At 35.4% G+C, this 17030-nt stretch overlaps 1 protein-coding gene across 4 annotated transcripts in view; it reads left to right on the top strand.

Annotated features, from left to right (window-relative positions):
• SPATA16 (spermatogenesis associated 16) overlaps nt 1-17030 on the top strand; it is a 224298-nt gene that overhangs the window by 137816 nt on the left and 69452 nt on the right. For all 4 annotated transcript variants that reach the window (XM_039865074.1, XM_039865071.1, XM_039865072.1 and 1 more), the window contains one exon: nt 119-203. In XM_039865074.1, coding sequence (XP_039721008.1) covers nt 119-203 — 85 coding nt within the window. The remainder of the gene's footprint in view (nt 1-118; nt 204-17030) is intronic.

Genomic DNA, 17030 nt, shown 5'->3' with positions numbered 1-17030 from the left:
TAGTCTAGTCAAATTTATACATTATAGTCTTTTTCCTCAGTATTTATATATTCTGCCTGTTATAATTTTCCTTCTGTCCTATAAATTTGCTTTTTTAAAAATCTGTCCTTGTTCTTAGGAGTGCCATGATTGCTGACTACATGTTCTGGCTCTGTGGAGGAAGTGAACAATGCATAAGCAAGCTCATCAAACTGTATTGGCAGGTAAAAATTGATGTCTGAACTAGGGAGGAGGAGCCTATCTCATTTTTAGAAACAAAATGAAGGATTGGTGCTTAAAAGACTGCTGTAAAAGTTAGCTCTGATCATATCAATCAGAAGGACACTACTCAGTAGTAATGTATTTATAACGAGGCAGATTTTTTGAGACTAATTTTAAGGGCGAAATTCAAGGTGGTTAACCCTTGGCATATACTTCAGTTTTACCATCCAATATAAATTTTAGACATCTCAGGAACTATTTTCCCAGGCATGCCGCTATAATGACTTGATCCTTTAAAATATCAACATTGTATTTTTATAAATTCTTCTTGATTTGTGACCTATAAAAGCAGATGCTAGAGGTAATACCAATTACAAAATAAAGGAAAATGCAAAGATCAGTTGCATTTGTTGGGAACACTTAGCCAATAACAAAAACTGCAGATCTTTTTTATATGTTATTCAAAATGGCAGCAAGAAGTCATACCAAATTTCAACTAGATGTCAAGAAGAGAGACATAATATAATGTCTTAGGATTATAAAGAAAATATGGAATTTATTAGTTTAATCTCATTCACAACATACAAATGAGTTCTTGTCCCATTTTCCCTCCACAAACTGTCAGTGAAATATGTCCAAAATGATGAGCTCATTTATCCCCAAGAAACAACATCTAATTTGCTTATTATTAAACTGTTTTCCTCTTTTAAAGTGGATTTCTATTCCCTTAAACTTCCATCAAGTGATTCCCAGTGGGGACACATGGACCAAATGGAAACCCATTTCCAAATAAAATTTTTCAAATACTTGAAAATCAACTATAAAGGCCAACCCCCTCCTCCAGATCTTCTGCCCCCCAGACTATGTGAAGCTGTTCGTTCTTCATATTTCAAGATTGTTTAATTTAATTGAATGTGAACTCTTCGAACCAACTAGAATAAGATCTGAATAAGATCTGTTAAAACACTAATATGAAAGTGAAAAATAATCAAGTCTTCTGATGCTTCTCACATTTTCACTAATGTGTTTGTGCCTCTAGTTTTCTGTCTAGCACATGTTATTTTCATTAGACAGTAAAGTATTAAGTTTACTATGTGAAATTCTCAATAATTTATATAGTTCCATGTAAATGTTTGGAGTTCTACTTACCTACTATAAAAAATAAGAATGTAAATTAGCCTTACCATAATTGAGATTTGCAAATTTTTTAAGCTAAAATTCAGGTAGACAAAATTTTAGTCTCAAAAAAATTATTAATTTTCTAAATTTAAAACTTTCCTAAGGGAATCTAGAACACACAAAATGGTAGTAGTTGCTTACAGGCATGTAAGTAAATAGTTGGAAAGAATTGCTAGATGTAAAGAATGAGCAAATAATGTGAGCTATAGATACTATATAGATAGTAAAGGGAGAGGACTTTTTAATTAAAGGATTTTAGAGGCTTCTGAAGAGAGGTGGGAAGGGAGTTGAATTTCGAAGATTAGATAATATTTAGCAGGCCCGGTATATGCTAGGTCCTAAATGAATGGGGTTTTTTTTAGGTTATTCATTCATTAAACAAACATATGAGTACTTATGGTGTTTTCTACATTGAACTATGAAAAAATAGGTCTAATGTTGGTTCAGCCTAAGACAGATTAAGAACTTAAAATTTGTGCTAATGTTTTTTCTGTTTCTTTTACTTTTCAAAGAGTATTAATAACACTATTTACCTCAAACTAAGAAAATAATCTCCATGAACCAATACATGCATGTTTGCTATATAAAAAAAGGAATAAAACAAATACTATTATTTTACTATTCTCTATTAACAAAAAGTAAGAAAAACATATTTCTCTTTGTATGCTCTTTTTTGCCTTTAATTCGAGGCAACTTGGTATATTGGAAAAGACCCCTTGTCTGGAAGTCGGGTCTGATTCATTCCAAGTTCTAACACCAAATAGTTATATAACCTAAAGCGAAATAGTCTCTAGAGGAGTTTCAAATAGAAAATAAGAGATGACTAGCATAAAGTGTTCGAGAAGGCCTATTCTTAAGCCCATTTTAGCACAAAAGTCTCATATTTTTAGGCACATCAAAAAACGATGTCACAAGTTGTTAAGAAAAAAAAGATGTAACATAATTAGAAATTGCATCCTGAAGATAAGTTCTATAAACTAAACCCCTCTAACTAGCCACAACATCAGCACAGCACACCATTGTCTCACCAGTTACGTTCTTCCATCTTCTAGCAGCCTCTCCCTGATCTTTATTCAAATATATACAACTTCCCTCTAAACCTTGTTCTGTTCTAAATCAAAAGGGGGTTTGGACTTGCCAGAGAGTACCCAGTTCATGCCAACTTTAAAGACAGAGATGCCTCACTACCCAAACCACCATGGCACTACACTGTTGAATTTAAGAATGCCCTCAAACATCACAAACTAGAAATCATATTTGCATTACGTTTGTAGACACCCATTAAGGCTCAATAGACGCATTCTGTTTTTACTACCTTCGTAAGTGGGAAAGTTACTATCTTCCTTTCAACAGCATAAAATCCCTACCACTCTGGTGAGTTATTGTTTTTAGAGATTTTAAACAGGAAATGGAAGTTTTCAGAATATAAAATTTGAGAACCAGTCTACACCCACTCTCATAGATCACTGACTTAAAAACTCTTACATGCAAAAGAACAGACCTTATCGTTGGTGAGCTCAAGTACACCTTTCGATTATATTAAGAATATTCTTCATATCATCAAACCAGCAAGGAAAAAAAGGGCATAATGTTCTACACTATATGACAGCTGAAAGGGGGATATATCACTTTGAATAAAAGTGTTTGCACATGTTATTCTATAATAGTGTCACCTCATCAGAGCTAGGGAAGGTTGGAAATAACTTGTCACGAGACTGAACTTGCAAGCATGCTTCTGCATGCTGATCACCCATCTTCTGTTATCAGCAACCCTCCTCTTCTCAGACACCACAATTCTGAACTAATTAGCAAAATAGAAAGTCCTGATCAGGCTGAGAATTAGCTATTTTGAAGCAGCAACCTTTATGTATTTATATATTGCTCCTAAAGTAATAAAATTATTCCAAGAAGAACTTTATAGTAAACTCTAGTCCACCTCCCAAGACCCTTGTCCCTTAGATCCAGGGCTAGATTTAATAAAATCAGGAAACAAACAAGATTTCCTCCTCTTCCATTCCTGGTTTCCTCTACTGTTTTCCCGCCTTCACTTTCAGCCGTGCCCTCAGCCATGCGGTTGTCTTTGGTACGGCTTTATCTTCTGCAATGTGAGTAATAGAGCCAACTCTGGTCTGCATCACTCAGCAGTGGAGTGAAAAAAAAGGCAATAGCAGCTCATTTTATTGCAGAACTCTACTGAAACAAGTGCAAAGGAATCCCACTAAATAGTCAAGCTGTTTGATAAGCTCATCCCTCACCTTAATTGTTCTTTTTAAATTTTTTTTTCCTGAGTTGCAAATCTCTCTGAGAATCTGATTCAATTTATGAGCAGCCACCTAGAAACAATACTCATAAACACATACACAGAGAAAAATGTGCTTACTATTTATCTCATTGCTTTGGAAATAGATCTTCTGCACATAGTCAGAACACCAAAGCAGCATTTACAGAGAATTATGACTTTCTCACTCTTGTGAGAATGTTACACAATTTGGTGGGAATAAGAAATTGAAATATTATATTTGACATCTCATCAATGTCAATGCTTCAATTTAACAGCAGTAAGAGGTAAAACCCTAGTCCACAAAGTCTTAAACAGCAAATGAAGTCAGGACTCCTGCAGCTCACAGTATCTCATATGGGTAGGCACACATCAGAAAATACCAAACACCATATTACGTAGTTTCCTTTGTCCTTACATCAGAGAAATTATTTTTGTTAAGTCTATATCATCAAGGCTATCTATGTCAGCCATTTGTCAGTGTTAAAGCCGCCTGAAAAAAAAGTGACTTTTAAAAGAGATAAGCCATTTGCCTAGTGTCTATAGACTCCCATACAAAGAAACTCTCAAGACTTTGTCAGTCTCACTTCTAGCATTGGAGAATTTATATTTTTGTTAGACTTCACCTACCTCATTTAAAGTAGCATCATGACCAAAAAAGAAAAAAGAAAAAAAAAAAAGAAGAAAAAAGCTCATAGTTTTTCAGCAGCATTTCTAGTGGAAAATTCAGCATTTCAATCAAGAGATTTGTCTCATTTATCTAACTAAGATATCACCCATTATAAAGCTAGTCCCGGAATGAACTTCTCACTCTCAATTTGCTCTAAAAAGGATTTTCTTTTCTCTTAAAAATTTTTAAAGAATTAACCAAACCAAATCACTTCTAAATTTCTTCTCTGGATTTCCAGCAAACTTCTTTCATAGGAAAGAACCTCATGGTGCATGTTCTTGTATCTTGACAAAGACCTACTGAAGAGGCACTGATTCAGGTTCTTGGCTCTAAGGAAGTCGAAGACTTTCACAGCAGTAGAAAGACCTCTTTTGGGATTGTTGGAAGGGCTGTTGACACCAACACAGGCCCATGTACAAAGCCTGACATGTGGAGCATCTTTCCTTAGTGAAGTAGCAAAGGCTGAGGCCGTGCCAGTTTCACAGGTCGTCCATCTGTGCAGAGAATACCAAGATTTCGCATCCAATTCAAGTTGTACTTGGCATTGAAATGTTCACCATTTTAAAGACATCGTTGGCATAAATGTTTCCAAAGAGAGCTCACCAAAAAGGACTTTTATTTTGGTGTAATTATTCTCAAGGACAAAATCAGGAGCTGACTGCATTGAGAAAATTTTCCCCAGCCACATGCTTAAGGAAGATGGTGCACAGTATCTGGGCCCCTAAAGTCCTTCTTTGGATTTCAGGGATTCACAGACCATTGGTTAAGATACTTGCACTACTCCTTCTCTTTGCAACAGCCCTTTTTCTCTTTGGTATTGGGCTTAGCAGCAGAAATGTACTGCTTCCAGTAATCAAGGGAAAAAATAGCACCCAGAATGCTGGTGTTATATAGTGCCTCCTTACACTGCACTGTAGTCATTCGTGCTTGAAGCCTTTCCAATCCAGTGTCTCCAGACGCCTCTTAAATTAGTGGATACCTTTCTTCTTTACTCTCAAATTGTATGTGTCATTCATACTCATTCAGCAAACATTTATTGAATACTTATTAGTGACCATGTGTCAAGCACTGTGCTACATATTGGAAATACAGCAGTAAACAAAATAGACATGGCCCTGTCTTCAAGGAATATATATGCTAACACAAAATATTTACCGAGGAAAACAACTGGTACTTAAATTAGAATCCACTTCTTCTTATTCTGTTTTTCTTTCACAGTACCATCGAAGTGAATTGCAAAAAGCGGCTCAATACATACTTGTTAAATTAATCAGTCAACCAGATTAAATATTGGATTGACATGAAGTTCGAACCAATAATGTCAAGAATATTTCAGAATAGTGGTTTTGTTTGTGATTTCAATTCAGTGCTTATATGAATTCAACAAGTATTTCTCTGTGTGTGTGTGTATGTGTGTGTGTGTGTGTGTGTGTGTTAGATTCACAATTGTGGACAATGTTTGTGCTTTAGTTGAGTTTGGGATTCATCAGAATATTGGGAGAGGTTTGTAGATTTCCAAGAATCTTTTGCCTCATCGGTTTCTGTGTTCATGGGTGTCCCCACGTAAATCCCAAGGTCTTAGCTGTTAGCTTCTTCATTCAAACATGACAATCAAGACAACACCAAGATAATGGATTTCTCTGTGCTAAGCAGAACACTGAATGTTAAGTTGATTCTTCATACTAATAATGAAGACTAATTTTTTACTCCAATTCTTTGTTTTTTCCTTAATATTGCGAAATCACTCCAATATGAGTCATTTACATGGTAAAATTTATGATATCTCAACCTTGGAATAAAAATAAAATCTTCAACATGAAATTACAGGCAAAGTAAGTCAAGAAAATAGAAAAAAAATTATCTTTAACAAAACACCTACATATTCTGAAGAAGAAAAATGTGTTCTCTCTAAAGATTTGCTTTTACGTGAAAAAAGTTTCCAGAGAAAGGAACAAAATAGAAATACCATATGAGCATTTCTCTTAATGGTTTAAATTTATAGTCTATGTATGTATGTATGTATTTATTTATTTATTTATTTGGTCCTGTCAGGCAGAGAGTTTATAAAATCTTTGAACAAGGAATATCTGAAAGCAACCCAGGCCTTATAGTATTTAGATTAGGTATGATTTAAGAAGCATCAGACCCATTCACCTAAAAATATTTCCCCTATCAATTGTTATGTATTATGCTTATATTCTCACCATTTGGCATTGAGTCTCTAGTCATCCCCAGATCATATGCAAAAGAATTTTATCTGAAAGTTTTTAACTCATTAATGGGTGACTCCTGAACATAAATTTAGGAATTAGTTTATTTGAGACTTCTTAATCTCTTTGGATACATGAAGACACAATCCTGAAGGAACAAAATGAAAGAAAAGGTAAACTATGGTGACAAAAGGTGACAGATGCAAGCTCTAAGGAGCAAAGGCGATGGAATGTTTTAGAATATAGGGAGTGTAAGTTGAGCGGAAGGCCCTTATGAAGGCAGTGGCTATCTAAGCTTAACTCTGAAGAAAAGGAAGTAAAACAGACAATAGAAAGAGGTCAGGCCCAAGATTCACAAGATGTAACTTCTAGTTCTAATGCTAAAATTCAATTTTGGATAAGTCACTGCATTTCTGTATTAGACAGCAACTGCTACAATAGTTCTGTGTAACAAATCACTCTCAAATGCAGTGGCTTAAGATAATAAGCAGGTTAGCTTGGATTTGACTAATCTAGGTTGGTCTTGGCTGGGCTTGACTAGGATTAGCTCCAAGCTGCAAGATGCCCAAGTGTGATCCACATGTCTCTCCCCATCCTTTGACCAATGGCTACTTGATATCTGTTCTTCTTATGGTAAAATGCAGGGTTCTAAGAGAGAAAGCAAAACCGTATAAGCACACTTCAAGCCTCTGCTCATGCCATGCTTGCTAACAACCCATTAGCTAAAGCAAGCCATGTGGCCATGGCCAAGGCCAAGGGATAAGATTCATCTGCTCCCTGCAAATCCATGACAAAGGTATGAACGTGATATTTCTATGGGGAAAAAGGAGGGATTGAGGCCATCAACTCAATCTACCACAACTGCTCTAGACTTTAGTTTCTGCTTCAGTATGATAAGGAAGTTAGCCTAGGTCAGCGGTTCTCAAACACTGGTCTAGTGACCAAGTGCACCAGAGTCACTTGGGAAAACACTTAAATTATTAGCCTCCCAGAGTTGGGCGAGGTCCTGAGAACTGTATTTTTCTACCCAACCAGGTTATCCCAATGCACAGTGCTGGGCTAGATGGCCATTTATAATTTTTTTAAGTTAATGATCAACTTAGCCTACCATAGAGTTTATCTAGGACTTCTCTAGATGCAAAGGTAGAGCATCAGATGACCTTCACAGATGATGCCGCCTACCTGACAATGCTACTTACATAATGCATAAGCCCCAGATTATCCCCTCAGTCTTCTCATTATGTAGAACCTCCAATAAGTGAGGGAACCTAAACTTCCTATTTTTAAAGGTTAACAACTGCTCTCCCCTTCTCATCATGATATCAGTAAGTCAAGTTTTCCAGCCCACCTAACAGCCCCAAAGCAAATTCCCTGACTGCCTTATGATCCTTTCATGCATTCAGTGTTACATCCGGAAAACAATGGGCATTGCTAGATTTTTTAGTTCTTTGCCTACGAAGAGATTTGCTCATTAAGATAGGCAATGTTAAAATCCTCATGTTACAAATTCTCATTTTTCAGTTAAAAGACAGGCTCTAGAGGAAGTGTCCAAATTGAGATAAGAGGTAAAAGAGAGCTTCCTTCCCTGGATCTTGGAAAAAGATAAATGTAGAAATGAATTTCTCATCTAATTATTCATTCCTGTTTATATATTTTTTAATGATATGTTTCCATGGTTACCAGCGTTGTTAAATGTTGCCTGTGTTTCATTTTGCTTTGATGCTATTTGAGGTAGTATGCCAGTGAGGGAGGTTCACTTTTAAATGAAAGATGTAATTGAGGCATGTATTTGATCCAAGGTTGAGTGTTCCTGTGAAGGAGATAGTGACCGTGACATTATTTTCTGTTTGTATAGTTTTGAGTAGTTCTTCTATTGATGTTCTGTAAGTGCCCAGGCATTAGGGAGGCAGAAAGAAAGAAAGGAAGAAAGGAAAGGAAGGAGGGAGGGAAAGAAAGAGGGAGAAATGAAGGAAGGCACCTGAACTATACACATATTAAACTAACGTATACATTCCAGTACTACTATAATTATTTCGTGACATTGATTTTGCCAGACTGTCAAGTAGGTGAGGCTGCTATTTACCTGACTCATCCTTTCCTTCTTCCCACACTGTCCTTCCTCTTCAACCATACGTGTACATGCCATGCCAAGAGCCAAAGCCTTCTTTCAAAAATGGGTCCAACATTCACGTACTTCACCTCCATGTGAATTTTAGAGTGTCACCTTTTCAGAGGTTGTCTGCCTTCGAAGCCCCAATTGTCACTGAAAAATAAATGGCTTTATCTCCTGCTAAAACAATGTCAGGCATCCAGATGATGTTTTGGATGTGCCTCAGAATGTGCCCTACAGTGGGTAGCATACTTCACTTGACCATCAGCCCTCTATTTACAAGTTAATAATTCAAGCTCCTTAGAAAATGGTGGCACCATATCAAGCAAGAAAATTAATGTACAACCACTTCTGAGAAATATTTTCTTATTTTTTAAATGACGCTGGTTTGGTTTTGCAGTAATATCAGTAGGTGACGGAGGAAACCCACGCCATTTTAACAGTCATCTTTTCCTCCCAGCCCATTCCTAAAAAGCTTTTTGGGTTTCTGACAGTTGTTAAGGGAGAATAAAAGTAACCTTTAAATTTCTTTTCATTTTCTCTCATTTGAGAATGATATGGGTTTTCAGAGACTTAAGGCAATTTGGGCTTTCTTTTACTTGAACAAATTTGGTATAGCTATTTGATTCCCAGGAGTACTGTGGCTACTCTGCTAGGTTGCCATGAGGTTATTTTGTTTACACAGAGACTCTGCCTTCCGGTTTAAATTTGTGAACATGTGGATTCCTTCTTTGGTTTTGTTTGCATATGAAAATCAAAAATCGTTATGATCAAAACCAAATTTAGAGAGTTTATGATTATCTTTTATATTTCCCATAGATTTTCATGGGATATTGATTTACAAGCTTATAGAGAAATTAGGGTCACATTTTTTGTTGTTGTTTTTAGCATTTGGAGATATAGAATAACTATTGCATGAAATCATGAAATTTTAAAAGCTGTGTTCACTCAGGTATAAGATAGTCTGTAAAGCTCAAAGCTTTTAATATTTTTATTTATATTCAGCCATTCTTTTGATGGTATTGCACACCAATTAAAAATAAATTCTCCTCTTTTCTTGAATTCACATGATTGTACTTTCCTTACTAATTATTGAAGACTGCCTACTCTACCTGTACTATAGTTCCTGGTTGAATCATTTTCTTTTTCATAACCTCTCCTCTTCCAAATAATGAGACCTTGGCATTTAAATGTCAGCCTTTAACAAATGGCATAATTTACTTTTTCTCAGGATTATAAAGTAACTGTTAAGCTAATCTATTTTTATCTAAGAAAGCATAGGTGCTATTTTACATAGTACAGTCTAAACCAGGAGTCAATCAACAACATATGAGGGACAATAACCTCCAGAAAACCTTGGGAGGACTATTTCAAACCCAAATTTAAAGAGATGGAACACATGATAATAAGCATGGCAAGTCTTTATTTTCTTTATTCTTCATCAGGTGGGGATTAGCCTACTTTAACATTCATATATAAGACACAAACCGGAGATAAAACTAGAGAATGGACACAGGTAACTTGGAAGTATAGTGGCAGGTCTCTTAAAGATAGCACTTCATGTCATTTAATATCACTTGAAGTTGTAGTCCCTTGTTGTTGTCACAGAGTATGTATATGTATACTTTGGCAAGTCCATCACTTTTCTCACCAATACAATTATCCCCATTCTGAGACATCTCCATGACAGGAAGTCACCAAGAGGACACCTGTCCCATAATATTATCCTAGTATAATCTGTTGCCTTCTAAAATATAAAGACCCCTTGGAGGAGCCACAAGCCAGAAGAGATTACTTACAGGCAAATAAGAGAAATAAGAAAAAAAAAAGAAGAAGAGGTATCCGGTTGCTAAGCAAAGCTAAAACTTAAAGAAAAAAAGAAATTATGTGGCGATAGGAATACGCTAAATATAAACTTTGAGTACTGGACTTTAGCACTATAAAGACACTTTTCTACATGGCACAGTAGTAGTACTTTTACTAGATTTCATATATCCCATTGTCCCTCCTTGGTCTGTGCATCGCCTAGGCCATAGAGCTACTAGCTTCCAAGATGAATGGTTCCCTCATTGGAAGGCTCCTTTAGAACTTAATTCCTCTTACCGAGGATTCCACTCCTGCCCCATGAAGCTTCATGGAGAAGCCCTTCTTGTATTCAGAATCCTATCTTAGTGCTGGAGAGGATCACAGACTTCACTTATGCATCCGCACAGTGTAAACAGCTCACAGCAGGAGGCTCTGACTGAAACACAGGGGACTTGAGTTCCAGCTCTGTCACAAAGTAGCCATATGAACTACTGCATATTGTATAATACAAAGACTAAGTTTTCCTCATCTGTAAAATGGGATAATAATGCCTGTTTTTCCAGTGTTGTCTTAACAAATAAACAGAATAATTTATTTACAGCACTTAGCCAATGCACAGTGACCACTCATTTAATTAATAAATCAGTTTTACAGATTTATCAATGAACTAAACAAAGTTTACATAGTAGAGTACAAGGGCAGATTGCTTTCTGATGACAGAAAGCTAGTCCCTGCAATCTACGTCTTGTCTCCAAATTAAACATTCTTGAATTCTTTTGACATCTTCCCCAATACACACTTTTTCAAGGGCATCCTTGACTTTTCCACTTAAATTCATTTTGCATATTAGCCTAAAAGATAAAACAGATGTTTGATGGGAAAAGCAGTACAAGTCTGGGAACCAGGTCACCAGGTTCTTGTCCCAGCCCTGCTGTTAATCATCTGTTTGCGCCAACAAGCCATACCCCAGTCTAAAATCACCAGTCAAGAAGTACAATCAGGAAACAACATATAGCTAGGGGAAGAACTATCTACCTTCATATAACTAAAGAAATATAAAGATGAAATGTGCAATGACAAAAAAGTTCCCAAAATCTGTTGACATTTACCACTGAATATAGAGGCGAAAACTTATTAGTAATACCCAGTTGTGCTTATGCAATAATTATAGTAATATAACTATTTATTCCTGTGATACCTTTTGGTGATTCATTTTAAGTCATCGAGAATAAAAGCTCTGTGGCATTCTAAAGAGTCTGGAGGCTGCTAAAACCCACACTTGTAACTCTGAGTTTCTATCAGCTGGTGTTTCTCTAATGTGCAAGCAGAAAATTATTCAGGGTCTTTAGAAAAAGAACGTACTTTAACTTCTATTTATAAATAATATGTGCTTTGCCATTAAGTAAACTAGACCAACCCAAGCACATTATTTAACTTTCCCTATCAAGAAGCCTGTCATTTAGTTTTTGTAAATGTTTCTCTTTGAGGCAGATGTGCTAATTGATAGCATATCCTAAATGTAATGAGAAGCCAGTGGACAAAACAGTCTTATTGTGGCCAGAAGGTATGAGGATGAATATTCTGTTTTGTGTTAGGATTAATTTTATGAAGAGGATCTTGACCTGGTTTAGGTTTGATGTGATTCATTTGTATCTCTATTAGTATTAGAGTCAAATTTCTGTTGTCTTTGAAGACAGGAATAAGACACAATGGAAAAATAAAAAGAAAAGTAATACTTAATCTTATGCTCCCAGGAATTTACAATCTAATTAGAAGGATGAAAAGTTACTCAGTGTAAGATAAAGCAGTGGGTTCTTATTTTGCTTCCGCCTCTATTTTTGTGACCTTGGGTGAGTCGCCAGAACTCATCACCCTCAGCTTTCTTTGTTATAAAGTTGAGTGGTTTTAAAATATCTTAGATCCCTTCCATCTCCCTAACTCTACAGTAAAAAGACATGGAAATAAAATTTTGCTATAAAATATAAGTGATTAAACATTAATATAGGGTAAATTTTAGGAATTAAATACTAAAGTTATTCAGCTAATTAAAGCATTGTATATAATCAAAACCTTAACCTTAATGCTAACCAGACTGGATTGTGAACAGCAGTAGAGACACACACACACACACACACACACACACACACACACACACACACACAATATATGGATATAGATAGATAGATAGATACATGTACATGTTTCAAAATTCTATAGCACTCACATACACAGCAAATCTAAAATTAATTAAATATTTTAGAATTTAAAATTATATTTATTATGACTGTTTTTAAATAGGATGAGTTACAAAGTAGAGAATTCAAAACAGCTACATAAAAATTTGTTTGCCTTGGTACAAGTTATCTGTTCACATAATCTTAGTTCATTTCCAGACAATGCAAATAAATTCAAATAAAAATTTAAATATCTTAATTTAAACTACATGAAAATATAACTTTCACATCACCGGACTGATAAATATCAGGACAAAATGGCAAATATCTCCTTATATTAGAAAAATATAGAACTTATAGTGAAGGTTTTTAATAAAAGAACTCTTGTAAATCCAAGGTAATGTTTCAGCATTAAAGTATTGATCATCAAGGCAAGGGCATTCAATTATTACATATTTTATTCTGACATACCATTATATTAATAAAATCATCATAAAAATGTCAATTCTGGCTATTGCATAAATGATACAGTGAATAGGTTTATAGGGCAGTCTAAGATAGGATATTCTGCTCTTAGGAAAATCTGCTCTTTAGGCTAATTCTAAATTTCAAGAAAATTGAAATTGTTCAAATTAAACTCATGTATATTTAAAGCGATTAATTTGAATAATATTGCTCACAAAATTTATTTTTCCATTTCTAGAAAATTCTAGTCATCATTCAAAATTTCATCATTATTAATGTAACAAAGAACCATATTAGCGACTAAAGACTAAAGGTTCCCATTTCAATCATTTATAACTTGCAAGTATAGCACTGCTTCCTTTGAATCTAATAATGTTAACTCTAAAAATAAAACAATATAATCATAATATTCATTCACTAGTAATACCTACTTACATAGACTTTATGAGAATTAAAGCAAAGAGGATATATAAAAGCATTTCTCACACCGCTAAGTGAAAAGTTATTTTATCTCTTAAAATATCATGGTTCTATCTTTATCTTTTTATTATATATAAAACTTAGTAGAAAAAAAGGATTATGAGAGAGATTCCAATTTTCCTTTATTATTGTTTGTGTATTAGGATAGACTGTCTGCTACAATAAACAACTCCGAAATTTCAGTAACTTGAAACAATAAAATTTGATTTTTCACTCACGATGTAGTCCAACGTGTGTTCCTGATTGGTTCTCCTCCAGTCAGCGACATGGGAACCCATACTCCTTCCATCTCACAGCTCCATTTTTGTCCTGGGAGTCACCTCTCTTCAGGCAGCCAATAGAGAAAGAAAATAGAGGATCATACTAGTCAGGGTGTATGCGCTAGGCCAGGAAAGATTATCATTCCCACCTACATTTCACTGGCCCACACTCAGCCACATGCCCACGAGGTTGTCTGAAAAATGACTAATCATGGGCCCAGGATATATATTTATGTATACACATACATGTACTAAAATTCTACAGCACTCACATATACTGCAAAACTAAAGTAAATCAAATATTTTAAAATTTAAAGTAACATTTATTATGACTTTTTAAATAGGAGGCTAAAACCCAGGAAGTAAAATCACAATTTTCAAGAGACAAAGTGAAATATAATATTTGAGACCCTAATTCTAAATTCTATAAAGTTAAAAAGCTGTTCATCCTTAGAAAAGTCACTTAAGCCTCTTCAAGTCACTTAAGTCATCTCCAATTCAGTGAACCGGGCTGGAAAATTCCCAAGATTCCTTCCAGATCTAATCTTGTAAGTAAAGCAATTTACTGTAATTATGGTCAACCCTGATTTGGGGAGCATTAAAGGCACAATTTGATAATAATCTATAATAATTTGATCACATTTTCTAATTAGAAGTGACAGGATTTCAACTTACTGAGCCACCATCACTGAATGCGTAATTAAAGGTTACAATTTATCCAAATCCTCCAGTAAAAGATAAGCGGAAATTTTCATAAAAATTTCCATCATGCTGAAAATGTTTGAGGTTTATAGTTTCTGCCAGATTTATCTTGGGTACCTTAAGTGCTCTTAAAAATTACCAGGAAGAATCAACCCTCTTGGGTGTAGAAGAAGGAGATAAATTTTGTTTCTTTTTTTGCTAGTCGTCTTTCCCTCTACTTTAATTGCTTGTCCTTTACTCTTGATGCAGTATCTCTCTCTCCCTGTCTCTCTCATAGTCTTTCATTATACAATAATCCTGGGCAAGGTAATTTCTGAAGTAACAAGCGGCTCTCTTTGCGTAGCTAAAGTACAAGGAGAAATTATTATAAATTATTGTTTGTAGAGAAAATGAACTGCCCACATATACTCTTGGTTGATGTTACTATAAGCTTTAAAATTTAATAAATCCGAGGATAATAATAGGGTTATTAGTACCCCGGGAAGTCAACAGCTAATTTCAAAGCTTCTTTTTGTGTAGCAGCAGAGGAAGCATAATTAACAGCAATGTACACTTAACAACAGGACACGTGGACTGATTGTTTTCCTCATTCTCTGCACATGTGCAACATTTATTGACACCCAGGAAACTTATACATTGGGAAAGAATGACCTAATGGCAGAAAATTTCTTGTCAAATTAAAAACTATCATTTGAAATCTGCATTTATTTTTAGTACGGCTTATTTTTTACAAGCTACAATTCCTCATCTGATCTCTTCCACTATTTTCAAAATCAAGGAAAATCTTGGACTGATGATAACTGAATTAAAATCTATATTTTAATATCTATAGTTATTATAATATTCTCATTTTAAATTTGTTAAGTATAATTTTTCAATGTGTATGTAATAGACTCTTCATGAAAGACAAGCCCAACTCTGAATTACCAAATTATTACCATCACAAAATGAAAACCTGACATTTTCGTCTCAAACCCAAAACAGTCCAAAATTCTCAGTATTTTAACAAAGCTAAATTTGTTCTAGGTTGTTTTACCAGGAGTTATTCAATAATGTACCAGAAATATATATTTATTTATACTTTTATATGTCCATTCTTTTACAAGAGCAATGTGAGACAGGTTCAAAGGCTCAAGATTGTTTATCTCAGAAGAGCAAAAAATGTTAATACATTAAAGCACAGCAAAGATGTGTCAGGATATAGTAAAAAGGTAATCTGTATTCTCATTTCTACTCTATTTTGCAGTAGTTCTTCTTGGGGCTATAATAATTTCCTTTGAGACAGTATATCCATGGAGAATTCAGTTCTTATTTTTATGTACACACTCTGCTCACTCACCCACTTCCTTACCCATCTTTGAGATGGAGGGCAGAAGCCACAAAGGAACCCCATTTCTATTGGCTCTGAGTGGGGAAAGAGGGAGGCCTTGCTCCGGAACATACCCTCCTGAGTGGAAAGCCCCAGAAAGCCTGGATGCAATGCCTTGAGTATCATGCCAACAGTACAGTGCTTAATATGAGCAGATCAAGTTGCCACACACAAAAAAAAACACACTTCTGCCACTTGCAAAAAAAGCTGGTGCAGGCTCTTGGGCACGAGTCTTACGGTTCCTGCTGTGAGATGGCTTAGCAAAGCTACCCTGCAGAAGTCGCTTACTGCCAAAAGTTAGAAAAGAAATAGATGGAGAGAGTGTTTTCTTCTATCCTGGCCTTACTGGGAGACTGTTAATGTCTTCCTGGAAGCAAACTCGAGAATTAAATACCTTCACTAAATTTTTTGATCCAGAATTTAAAATAAAATACCCTTCACCAGTATATTCAGAAATACCATCAGAAAAGCTATTTGAATGGTAGGAACTCTTATGGGCTGAATTGTATACCCCTAAAATTCATATGCTAACCTTGTGCTGGGATCGTGATTGTATCTGTAAACAGGGTCTTTAAAGAGGTAATCGGATTAATATGAGGTCCTTAGGTGGACCTTAATCCAAAATAACTGATGTCCTTATAAGAAGAGGATATTAGAGTACAGACACAGACACGGAGGAAAAACCATGCAAAAACATGGGGTGAAACTACACAGCCAATCTACAAGCAAAGGAGAAACACCTTAGAAGAAATCAACCTTGCAAACAGCCTCCGGAACGATGAGAATATAATTTCTGTTACTTAAGCCACCCAGTGTGCGATACTTTGTTATGGCAGCCCTAGCAAACAGGGGAGCTAACAGCTTATAAAAGGTATTAAAGTCAGAGCGTGACATGAGAACTGAGGCCTAGAACAGCTTGCCTCTTCAGCACATCACTCCACACACATCTAGGTATAACCACTTACTTTTTTGGTCTAGACAGGACATCCCAGGATTGGTTGAAGCAGTGAACATGTGTAAGCACTAAGCTGGAGAAATTATTCTCATACTCAATATAAAGGATCTTTATTTTTGCTAGAGGACCAGAACCTGGTGCTAAACACCTTGTTTGAGTTCTTTTTTTTTT

Source organism: Pteropus medius, unplaced genomic scaffold (assembly GCF_902729225.1).
Source record: "Pteropus medius unplaced genomic scaffold, Ma_sr-lr_union100, whole genome shotgun sequence".
In the NCBI taxonomy this organism is placed as follows: domain Eukaryota; kingdom Metazoa; phylum Chordata; class Mammalia; order Chiroptera; family Pteropodidae; genus Pteropus; species Pteropus medius.
The sequence above is the reverse complement of the archived record's forward strand: the minus strand, read 5'-3'. Positions and strand labels throughout refer to the sequence as shown.